Source organism: Alosa sapidissima, chromosome 6 (assembly GCF_018492685.1).
Source record: "Alosa sapidissima isolate fAloSap1 chromosome 6, fAloSap1.pri, whole genome shotgun sequence".
Classification (NCBI taxonomy): Eukaryota; Metazoa; Chordata; class Actinopteri; order Clupeiformes; family Clupeidae; genus Alosa; species Alosa sapidissima.
This window is the reverse complement of record NC_055962.1, coordinates 30627335-30639705: the sequence shown is the minus strand read 5'-3', so window position 1 is coordinate 30639705 and position 12371 is coordinate 30627335. Positions and strand designations below refer to the sequence as shown.

At 40.2% G+C, this 12371-nt stretch overlaps 1 protein-coding gene and 1 long non-coding RNA gene across 2 annotated transcripts in view; one reads left to right on the top strand and one right to left on the bottom strand.

Annotated features, from left to right (window-relative positions):
* Positions 1-1719: 1719 nt before the first annotated feature.
* Positions 1720-11485, bottom strand: LOC121710951. Its single transcript, XR_006032193.1, has 3 exons — positions 11411-11485; positions 2086-2236; positions 1720-1825 (listed from the first exon to the last, which is right to left on the bottom strand). It is a non-coding gene; the product is annotated as an uncharacterized LOC121710951 (long non-coding RNA).
* Positions 11486-11561: 76 nt separating this feature from the next.
* enpp1 (ectonucleotide pyrophosphatase/phosphodiesterase 1) overlaps positions 11562-12371 on the top strand; it is a 50348-nt gene continuing 49538 nt past the window's right edge. Inside the window, exon 1 of the mRNA XM_042095625.1 lies at positions 11562-11802. Coding sequence (XP_041951559.1) covers positions 11671-11802 — 132 coding nt within the window. The 5' untranslated portion in view covers positions 11562-11670. The remainder of the gene's footprint in view (positions 11803-12371) is intronic.

Below are 12371 nucleotides of genomic sequence, written 5' to 3'. Positions count from 1 at the left end.
ACAAAATCACATGGTAACAATGGAAGCAACACGCATGAAGATCCGACCAAAGGAGGAAGTAAGACAGCAGAGGCAGCGAGTGGAGGAAGAAAGAGATAACACAATGTTAAAAAAACAGTATGTTTTGTCGTACCCATAAGGACTTTTTAATTCAAATGAGAGTAGGAGAGCGAGAGGACGAGAGAGAAAGAAGAGGTCAACCACTCAGCATTCAGACCTCATGCTCTCCTCTCATGCCATTGAAATCCAATGAGCCTGGACGGCATTATGCCGCGCGCGCGAGAGAGAGAGAGATTTCCTGAAAAGGTGAACTGTTGATCCAGTGGCCCCTGGGGGCCTCGGCCAGTGGGGTGAGAAGTCTGTTGAGGCGATTCGTCTATCATATGGAAAAGTCTTAAGGGGGCCTCTGATGACAAGACTTGTCTACATGATGAAAAATATTCCTCCGAGCCGACCCTTATCGAAAGCATGTATAAATAGTGCATATTTCTGAGCCTGACAGGTTTGCTTTGAGACAAGGGAGAATCGGCAGCTGCTCAAACACGCTTTCGGATAAAAGGCCATTTTTAAAAACATGTTGATCCATTGTGAGAATGGTGTGGGATTATCAATCCATTTTTACTACAATGTGTCCTACCATTGGATGATAGGGCCCAGAGTGCCTCTGCCAAAACTGCCAACCCGATCTAATGTCAGTAGGCTAGTGTAGACTTAGATTGGAGTATCCTATTTCAAACATAACCTTCTATTATTTGCTTGTGTATATTGCATTATAACACATATCAGGGTGGGGTGGATATTGTGGTAGTGGAAAACATAAATTGAGTATATCTATCCAAACAAAGCTAATGCTGGACAGCTGTATTGCTGACCTTTTAAAATGTTCATTGTTTGATAGGCCTACTATTTCCAACATTTGTAAAGCAGTGGGAACTGTGACTGGTAGCTGGTCGTTTTGCCAGTTGTCCTTAAATCTGCTATAATTTCCACATAGTTGTGTAAAAGTGTTATTTAACACAATGTCAAGAAGTTGTTTATTTGATGGTCATTGTGCAGATGGATACCCTGACTTTGCTGTGCACTGTGACATGCAACACATGCTCAGTCTGAGGTCTGAGACTAACATGAGAGTGAGTGACTCACCCCACCCTGAAGATACAGAGAGAGGGGGGAGAAAGAGAGAGAGAGAGATGGAGAGAGATGGAGAGAGAAAGAGATAGGGAAGGGAGAGAGAGATAGAGAGAGAGATGGGGAAGGGAGAGAGAGAGAGATAGAGAGAGAGAGATGGTGAGAGAGAGATGGCAAGGGGGGGGTGGGTCATTATCACCACCATCAGTTATTCTAATATTTATTTTCAGGTTTTCACTATCATCAGTTATTCTAATATTTGTTATTACGATTTCAAGTTCTCAAGTGTTCCCATTTTCAAGTTCTAGTTTTCAAGACATAAGACTGAAGAGAACCAACATGTCATACAGTAAGTGAACTCATCTGCATTTCTTTAGCAAAACATACAGTCAGTCAAACAGACAGACAGACAGACACACGCACACACACACACACACACAGAGAGAGAGAGAGAGAAAGAGAGAGAGAGAAACTGAAGCACTGATGTATTCACACAACCTTCAGCAGATGTCTGTGTTTGACAGTTGCTTCTGGCCAAAATCCTTCACTCTAAAAACAAGGTTACTTACAGTAACGGCTGTAAAGCCATGCTCTGCCAACTCCTTCCTTCTCCAGCACCAGAGTCCCACGCCTTACAGTAAGGAACGTGTGGACGCTGACATGCACCCCAGCACCTGCCTACTCCAGACACCTGTAGCTGAGGTGAAAGCAGTATCAAGATATAGCTTCACTGCCAACAGCAGATATAGCCTAAATATGCACTGAATGCCTATAAGCACACAAATGCAATACTGATACACAGTATTTACTGAATCATAATAATGCATTTGAATTAACGTTAAAGTAAGGTGACAAAACATCCATTTCTGATAATATGTGTGGATGAATCACATAATGAGTCACAAAATACATTTCTATAATAATGTATTGTTTACTGACTGAATGGGTGACACGTACCACTTCAGTAGATATAACAGCAACAAACGGATGAGAGCTTCACTAGTAGTGATGGGCGATAACCCACGCCGTGACTGTTCCACTCGCCTCGTTCAGGGGGCGTCCACTGGGAACGCCATGGTGCTGCTGGCCACCCCCCTCATCAGCACCACTAAAAATAAACACATCTCTTTTTAAAGGAGAAAATACGGAGGGATGATAATGGCCAGGACAACGTCATAAAGAAAATCAATGGACAGAAGGAGAAATGCAGAGGAGAAAAAAGACAAGAGAGCATGAAGCGTTAAAGCATTGAGCATGAAAAAAGACGTGGAGGATGTATGGGTAGAATTGTTAGTGTGTGATTATTTATTTATATATTTATTGAGAAACAGAGTGGATGTCATGACACTTCACAGCGAAATTAAATAACGAGTCATGACTCTTAGTAGTACTCTAGCTTGTGGTTGCCAGAGTGAATACTTTGAATTGTTGATTATTTTGTATAAATTTAGCATGCAGAAACATGGTCAAACTTGTGATCTGTGTAATGTACAATGGACACACACACATACAGAGAGAGAGAGAGAGAGAGAGAGAGAGAGAGAGAGAGGCACATGCAGTTTAAATGAGGCATGGGATGTGTTTTCTATTGTCCTATTTGTCTCCTGACCCTTGAAAGATGCTGTCATCAGATCGAAGTGATTTCTGGTGATCACACAAGGGCTGGAAGTTCAGTGGAGGCAGTCAGTGAGCAGGAAGAATGTGTGTGCTTGGACAGTGAGCGGGGGAGTGTGTGTGCTTGGACAGTGAGTGGGGGAGTGTGTGTGTGTGCTTGGAGGAAGGGACACAGGCCAGTGCATTACTTACAGCTGGCAAACACACACACACACACACACACACACACACACACACACACACACACACACACACACACAGACACACTCACAGACACGCACACATACATGCACAGACAGACACACACAAACATACACGTGCACACACACACAGACACACACACGTGCACTCGCATGCAGGCATACACACACACACACACACACACACACACACACACACACACGCACACACACACACACAGAAACACACATGGACAGAGACAGGGAGGGAGAGAGTGAGAGATACTACAAGAAAATGTTCAGATGGATAGTGTGGGGTCAAAACGACTCACACAAGGCAACGACTGACACAAGGCAGATAAGATGAATGCGAGAGAGAGAGATTATATCTTGACCTGCCATAAAACAAGACAAACGTTGTAACTTTCATGTATGTGTATATTGATGAGTTTATCCTCTTTGTGTAGATGTAAATATTTGATAATTCAGCTATTTAACTTAAATTGATTTTTGTAGATGTATCTGTAAGTGTAGGCATATAATATGTTTTTTCCTTCTTTCTTTCTTTCTTTCTTTCTTTCTTTCTTCCTTTCTTTTTCTACAGCATAACACTATTGCTGAAGCTATTACTGTCCTTTTAGTAACATTTACCATTTATCCTTTTATTATTATCATTATTATTATTATTATTATTATTATTATTATTATTATTATTCCTTTCATTATTGCATTTTATCTTTACAATATTAATGTAAAGTTGATTATTACTTGTAGCTTTGGCAACAATTACTTTTTTTCATTCATGCCAATAAATCACCATTTGATTTGATTTGATCTGAGAGAAAGAGAGAGAGAAATGTCTGTGTCTTCCATGTTCCCTCCATACTTTGTATGACTGCTTTGGCAACACAAATGTCTTATTTGTCATGCCAATAAAGCAATTTGAATTTGAATTTGAGAAAGAGAGAGAGAGAGAGAGAGAGAGAGAGAGAGAGATACCTCCATCAACCCACAAAAGGCTAAATTAATCTTTAAGAGCATGTCCTCCGTTAAGAACAGGGTGAGTAGGCAGGCAGGCAGTCCACAGCTGCACACTCACCCCATCGTTAGCGGAGCCCATGTGACGTGTGTGAGACACACACACACACACACACACACACACACACGTGCCAGACGTCCGCTCCGCACCCATCTTTAACACGCAGCTGCTATTTCTGCTCATGAATCTATGAATCTATATTTACATTCAGTACTTCATATTTATATTACAGTGGTCACCTGATGCATCGGCAGCGTCATAGGACAAGCAGTCGCTCGTTTCATGACATACTGAATAACTATAACTCATAAACTGAGGAATTCAGCCCCAGTATAAATATTGACTCTTCAAGTGCATGAGCTTTGCTTGGGAGAGTGGGAACACATAGCTGTCTGCTGATGAATTCTTCATCCACTTAGTGTTTCTTTGAAGATGTGTCATAGTACTGTAGGTGCTCCATTGGAGGAGTATGAAGGTGTGTGTGGGGTGGGGTGGGGGGTTACTGTTTCAGTTCCCATGCCGACATTAAACTTGGGGCGTCAAGAACCTACCTCCAATTACAGCACAATCTGATCTCATGACATCATCAGATGAATTACAAATAATGCAGTAGTAGACATGTGAACTATGCTGACATTCAGTGGGGGAGCCATGTAAGTGCTAAAACAGATTCATCTGAGTCTGTGTACACTCTTAAAGGTAAACTATGCAGTATTGGCAATTTCTTCGCTGTTTTCTCAGTTTTTGCTTCTTTTCCACTGGCTCTGTCATGACGAATGTCTGAGAAACTCCATCGCTACCTTGTTCTAGCCGGTGTCTGGCGTCTATGTGTATTTAAATGCAGTAAAGCAATTAGTTACACTTGTTATACTTCCTGACACTGAGGCCGCCGGCCCGCTGGCCCAAAGTTGCAAGGGTGTTTTTTCTGCTCACAGGCGCTAGGAGGAAGCAAGACGGCCACCATTCAATCCGAAAAAAGTCATATAACCATTCCAACGACTCCGAAGCTGTTAAGTTAAGGTAAATCAACCTAAAAAAACCCTGCATATTAAGCTAAAAAACCTGCATAGTTCGCCTTTAAAACAAATGTGTTGAAAACACAACTTGCGTTGTTTTTTTAACACATATCTGTGTCCAGATAGGGACAACACATTAGTTTTAAGAGTGTACTGGTTAGATACAGTCAACAATATATTGTGCAGCTGGTTAAAAGAGACAGATATTGTGTTTCAGTGACATTGGGAGTCTGATGCCATATATACTGTATATGTGTATCACAAATGTGCAGGCATAATACACTCTTAAAACGAATGTGTTGAAAACCACACAACTTGCGTTCAGATAGGGACAACACAGTTTGTGTTGTTCCATTTTTACAATATGTGTTGAAAATAACACAACTTGCATTGAAAACAACAGAACTTGGTTGTTTTTTAACACATCTCTGTGTCCAGATAGGGATATTCGTTTTAAGAGTGTATGCACAGACTTCTCTCTCTCTCTCTCTCTCTCTCTCTCTCTCTCAAAGCAACTGAAAATGTACCCATGTTTGAGAGTATTTGGTGGAGTATTGTGTTCAGTTGTAAATTATGAACTTAGCTTTGCACACTTCTTTTGTGATTTTTTTATTTAGTGTGATTTATTCACATTAATAATGTAATGTGTTGAAATTTTGTAATAAACGTCTTTTGAAACACACACACACACACACACACACACACACACACACACACACACACAGTAAATCAATCTCTGAGAGTTTGACACTTTCAAGTGTGATTATGCTTAGCAACAATATTTTGTGTACTTTTAAATGGTGTGCACGTCGTTGCACTTGTGTGACTTGTGAGAGCAGGCTCTTTGTGTTTGTGAGCTGAGTGAAGTGGAGCGCGTGGGTGGGCTGTGTTGTTTATGTGTCCTGTAGTACACGAGGAGTGTGTGTAGTCTGAGGTGCTGTGCTGTGGTGCGTAGGAACTCTAGGTCTCACACAGAGGGGATGACCTGTGAAGTCGTACACTATGTAGTCTAAAGCCCCCCCACACATGGACGCAGACATAAGTGCCACGCACTGCACTTTCCACATTCAATTACATTGGTAACACTTTACTTGACGGGTGAGTTCATAACACATTCATAGCAGCTGTCATAAACTGCACATAAAGCATTCATGACTTTCATGAGACATAACTCAACATTCATACCAAACCTTTCATTAATGTGGAAGACGGAACAACGACAACTTGTCAAAATAAAAGTCCAACAATTGCAAAGCAGCATTGCCATTTTTGTTTCAAACCTCTTACCTGATCACATCCCATCTGAGTCAATGGGCTACTCCGGTGCCAAAAAGACAGAACATGGTCAAGCAAACAATTTTTGTTTCATAAAAATGTATTTGTTTTATGATGTAACCTTTGCAGATGATTTCTCATCTTTTGCTACTGGGAATGTCCAACCTTTCCAGGTTACACAAATACGAGTCAGCTGAATCTAGGCTAGTTTACCTCCCAGTGTTAAACTCAGTGATTACGAATACTTCACAACTTGTATAGTAAAGTGACATTCCATGAAGACTTCATACGATATTCATGAAATATTTACAAAGGCTGGAGAGAAAAATGGCAATGCTGCTTTGTGATTGTTGGACTTTTATTTTGACAAGTTGTTGTCATTCTTTCTTCCACATTCATGAAAGGTTTGGTATGAATGTTGAGTCATGACTCATTAAAAACAGTCATGAATGCTTTATGTGCAGTTTATGACAGCTGCTATGAATGTGTTATGAACTCACCCGTCAAGTAAAGTGTTACCATTACATTAGAATTCATTGTTTTCAATACAACCCCTTTCGCCGCGGCTGCAAACATTATATGATTCAGCTCTATTTTTGTCGCTTCTCAATGAAGTCTATTGTTAATCGAAAGCTAGTCAGTTGAAAGTTTCCAGGCTGATGTGCGTGGCAAGTGACAGAAAGTTTAGGAGTGCTCATGTCCGTGGGGCACTTAACTGTTTAGTCCAGTTGATGAGGTTTGAATGTCAAGTATGCATTTGTGTTGCCACAGTGTTACTTTTGTAAGCCATCAGACTGACAAATGTCACTCTGCGTGCTGAATGTTGAGGGACAAAGTAATTGCGTTCTTCTGTTCTGAATATTGTGAACTAAATGTTGAATCAGCGGAATGTTGATTGTGTTGAACCCTCTGAGCATTGTGACATGTGAGACTGATCTGAGGTCAGGCTGTAATGGTCAGTTGGTTCTTGAACAGCTGCAGGCTGACTGCTGGGAGCTCAGCAGTATGTTCGGAACAGACTGCTCAGTCTGCAAGCAATGTGAGTCACCATGGGTCACTTACAGACACACACACACACACACACACACACACACACACACACACACACACACACACACACACACACACACACACACAAATATACACACACACACAAATACACACACACACTCACACACACACACACACACTTTCAGAGATACAGATATGCACAAATGATCACAACGAGAGGACACACTTCTGCAAGGTGGCACATACATGTCTACAGAGCAAAGCCTTACTTTAAACTAGGGCTGTCAATCGATTAAAAAAAAATTATCTAATTAATTACATACTCTGTGATTAATTAATCTAAATTAATCGCATATATATTTTTTGCTGTGAAAGTATTTTAAATATTTAAATTCAAATGAATCATTGAATAATCAGCATTAGTGACATTAAACTTCAAAAACTCTTTTATTATCATTTTCACTGTTCAAATAATTGCCATAATAATCTATGATATGACCTAATATGCTGAGGAAATAAATTCAAAAGTGCTTCGGGAAGAAGTTTTTTTTTCACATACAAGGCATTTCAGGCCACAGATATAACCTAGGGGACACAATGAAAATAAATTAACACTCCCCTCAATGTCAAAACTTATTTCTTTGCATTGATGGGCGACTATAGAGTTGATGAACTCCGGTGATATGCAAATTCCTTGCTGCAGACATTGCAGAGGACTTTATTTTCAACACTTTATTTTTTATGAACACCATCAGGCCGTTTTTAAAAAGTAAATGTTCCAGGCAGCACGTTTTCTTCTCTCTCCTTCATTTTACAGTCTAATTTTTACTGACTAGAACGACTCGGGGTCAAAGGTCATACGGAATCGATTAATCTGCACTAATTTTTTTAATCAGTTATTTTTTCTCAAATTAATTAATCGAAATGAATCAGTTATTTTGACAGCCCTACTTTAAACACATGCAATATCATGAACACTATGGGCCGAATAACACACATACAAACACACATTCTCACTCTCTCTCTCTTACACACACACACACACACACACACACACTGTCTCCCTCTAGCTTGCTTTCTGCCTCACTCCTTCCAGCTCTTTTCCACTCTTATACCCTTGCCTCTCACCCCCCCCTATCCCCCCCACCCTCTCCAGATATCTCCATCTCAGCTTTTCCCTCCATCCTGCACACTACTGCTCTCTCTCTCTCTCTTTCCCACTCCATCTCCCTCTCCCACTCCATCTCTCTCTCCTTTTCCCTCCATCCTGCACACTACTGCTCTCTCTCTCTCTCTTTCCCACTCCATCTCCCTCTCCCACTCCATCTCTCTCTCCCTCTCCCTCTCCCACTCCATCTCTCTCTCCTTTTCCCTCCATCCTGCACACTACTGCTCTCTCTCTCTCTCTTTCCCACTCCATCTCTCTCTCCCTCTCCCACTCCATCTCTCTCCCTCTCCCTGGTGGAGGACTGGTAAGGGCCTGAGAGCAGTGGGCACCATGCTGGGTCCGTAATGTTGTCCACTGAGTCCACTTCAGCCTCTCAGCCTCAGCGCAGACCCATATGACTGCCATTATGACACAACCCAAATCATTAGCTACTGTATGATTGGCTTGGAGACACCCACAATTGAGCTGACTGACTGCAGTCTAAGTAGTTTTACTTCCTGATGTAGAAACATTTTGTTAATTTTTGTAATATGCTTCATGTTGTGTGTGAAGAACTCTCCGAATGTTAAATAGATTTTGTCCACAATGCTAGCAAAACAGTGGGGAAACCACCTGTTACAAAAGTTCTGGATATACTGTACTTATACTTTATACTTCTTATACTTTATACTTCTTATATATACTTCTTATATATACTTTATACTAATAAAGTATACAGTATAGTATAGGCCTATACTTCTTTGTTTGGCTGACACTTTTATCCAAAGCAACTTACATACTGTATGTCAATTATGACAAGGGCCAGAGCAAAAAGACGCTTTTCTATCAACTTAGAAAACAAGACTATATACACTATTCAATGATTTCTTATGAAATTAAAATTTTTGGAAAGAACACTGAAAAATAATGGTACAATTGGTTTTACTCTTGGTTCACTTGGTGATAGCTCTAGGTCACACTAAGACATTGCTATTAGCATTGACTAATGCTAATAGCATTGCTATTAGCATTGACTCCACTAACAGTTAATGGACTGCAGTGGACTTGCATATTAATTCTCCAAAGTCTCACTTTCACTTTGTCTTCCAAAGTGACCACTTTACCACTAAATAGACAGAATCACAACATAAGGGAATAGATTTTCCTGTATTGTTGCAGGCAACATGGTAGGTCTCAACCCCCTTCCCCCTTTGCAGGTTGCAGAAAAAACATTGCTTCGCCACACATTGTCTCTTTTGGTGTTAGTTCACCATCACTCTTCTCATTCTCATACAAAAATATAAACGCTAATTTTCGCTCCCATCTTGGAGTTCCGTAAAAAAAAAAAATCCATATTAGTAATAATTAATCACTTCACTGTCCTGGTGGACACTTCTGCAGTCAGCATGCCAGTTGCACACTCCTCTAAACTTTGACATCAGTGGCACTGTGTTGTAAGATAGATTTGCTCATTTTAGTATGGCCCTTCACTGTGAACAGTCCAACGCACATCTATGTCATAAGCTTGCTTTTAAATCAACATCTGTCAACATCTGTCAACATCTGTCTTGAATTTCCCCTGGGGATCAATAAAGTATCTATCTACAGTATCTATCTATCTATCTATCTATCTATCTATCTATCTATCTATCTATCTATCTATATGTCTCCTGTCTGGAGTAGATTTTCAGACAAAGTAGTCACTAATGGTTTTTAACACATTTGAGGGCAAAATGTGAAAGAAATAATTTTGTGTCGTGTTTATATTTTCATTCATGATATTTTCATTTTGTTCATGATTAGGCCATATATTAAATACGTAAATACAGATAGTTCTCTTGGTTATGTGTTAAACATGACAAGTACAGTAAAATAACTCTAAGGTTAAGAAATCAAGAGGTTCCAGTCACTATTCCTGACACTACTACGCCATCTTGTGATCACTGTTGGTAAATTCCTCTATGAGAGACATTACAGTTTTTTTCCAACTTGCACACACAAATCGGTAACACTTTACTTGACAGTATCGACATAACTCTAACCCTAACCCTAACCCTAAACCTAACAATGACAAAAAACGAATGTCACTTAATAACAGAAGCGTTATGTCATAAACATTTATGACTTGTTTATGACACGTTCATGACAGTGTCATGTCACTCTTACGTTGCTACTGTCAAGTAAAGTGTAACCCCACAAATCTTTACATGTCACAATCATAACATGTCAACTTGTCGCTCAAACCTCATAACCCCATACGAAATCTGAAAAATCATAAACCAATTCTTAGCCTTTGACACACAAAATCTTACAGGAATTAACTTGATTTTCTTGATCTCCTTTCCTTTCATTCCAACCTATCAAAATGGCACACTTATTCATCGGTGCCTCACACTCACTGACACGGCTCTTTCAAAAATATTGGATTTTTGTCCAACTACATATGGTGGTTGTTGTATCTTGCTTTCTCTTTTTCTTGTGTGCTGTACAATACTATTCACAACCGTTATTTGGAAAAATACATATTTTTGGTTTCAGTATTAACAGGTTTCCTGTGTATATTTCAACTTATCTCTGCAGAATACTTTCACTCTTGAATGAAAATATACATAAAACGTATGTACGTATGTACAGAGTTGAAAAAAGACAGAGCTTTGAAAATGCGTGTAAGTGGTTGTAATGGTCCAGCAGACAGCTTGCATAAACCAGCGAGTGGCGCTAGAACTGCTCTGTCAAAACATGTGGGGAAAAACATAGACATACGCATGTAAAACACACCTACTTATGCAGATGCTCTTAACCAACTATACTGAAATCCCTACATATTTGTCCTGTTATTGCATAATATAACGACAAAACCACATATTGCTCCGTGCCAAACTGTAGGTCGACGCACTACATTCCTATAAAAATTCCAATGACCTGAGAAAAGGGTCATGTCAAATCTTTACAATATTGGCATAAGATGAAGTAGACTATTTGTACAAGAATTAACTCATACATTACGTAAATGGCCACTGAGGAATACAGTCCCAAACGTCCATTTAACGCCATGCTCTCGGGGCACCTAATAGCCTATTCAGTCGTGGGGCGTACGCGCGCAGCCACGCACACACATGCACGAAATACAGCACATGTTGCAGTCATTACACTTGTGAAACGTCAACGAGAGATAGAGGCGGTCCCTAGTAGAGACCTACTACAAAGTCTCTGGTATATCGTAGAAGTTTGGAAAACTCTCATGCCGGTTCGTGCAGAACTATGGAACTTCAAAAAAACGAGGAGCCCCCACAACATGCTGTCAACTTACTCGGGGCTGGGGGCGACAACCAGTCCAAACCTGCTGACAGTGCCCAAAAGAGTCTGGCAAACAAACGCAATATCCTTATCGTGGTAAGTGAGTGACCTTTAACATTTGTTCATCTTTGAACGTACTTCACTCCTTCACTGTCTTCTGTGATGACTTCAGGTTATCTAGGTAGAGGTATACAATTAGTTTATAATTAGCGGCATAATCGCTGGTGGTGTTGGACATTCAGTAGCTTTATCACCACATGCTATTGAAGACCACTAAACGGCTGCAGATCGCGGGCATCTGGATATTGTAATATATTGCGTGTCATGGTGATGGTGCAAACGAGTAAGTCCAACAGTGCAACAGTGCAAGAATAAAGTCTAGAGACCAGCATAAAATAAATATAGAGAACTTTATAGCTAAACTCACTTACTTCTTTCGGGAAAGAGAAAATGGTATATTTTGTAAAACACTTGGAAGTCTAGATGACAGATGAGTTCATATTGCTCATCAATGATGCCAGTCCATTTGAACATAAAACCATTTGATGAATGTTGAAGCATTCATCTTTTTGTTCAGTGTGTCTGTGTGATGTTTGAGATGTTCCTGTTCTAGCCTAGAAGCCCTATGCCTTCAGTTGTCAATTGCATTGCACCATGTCAATACT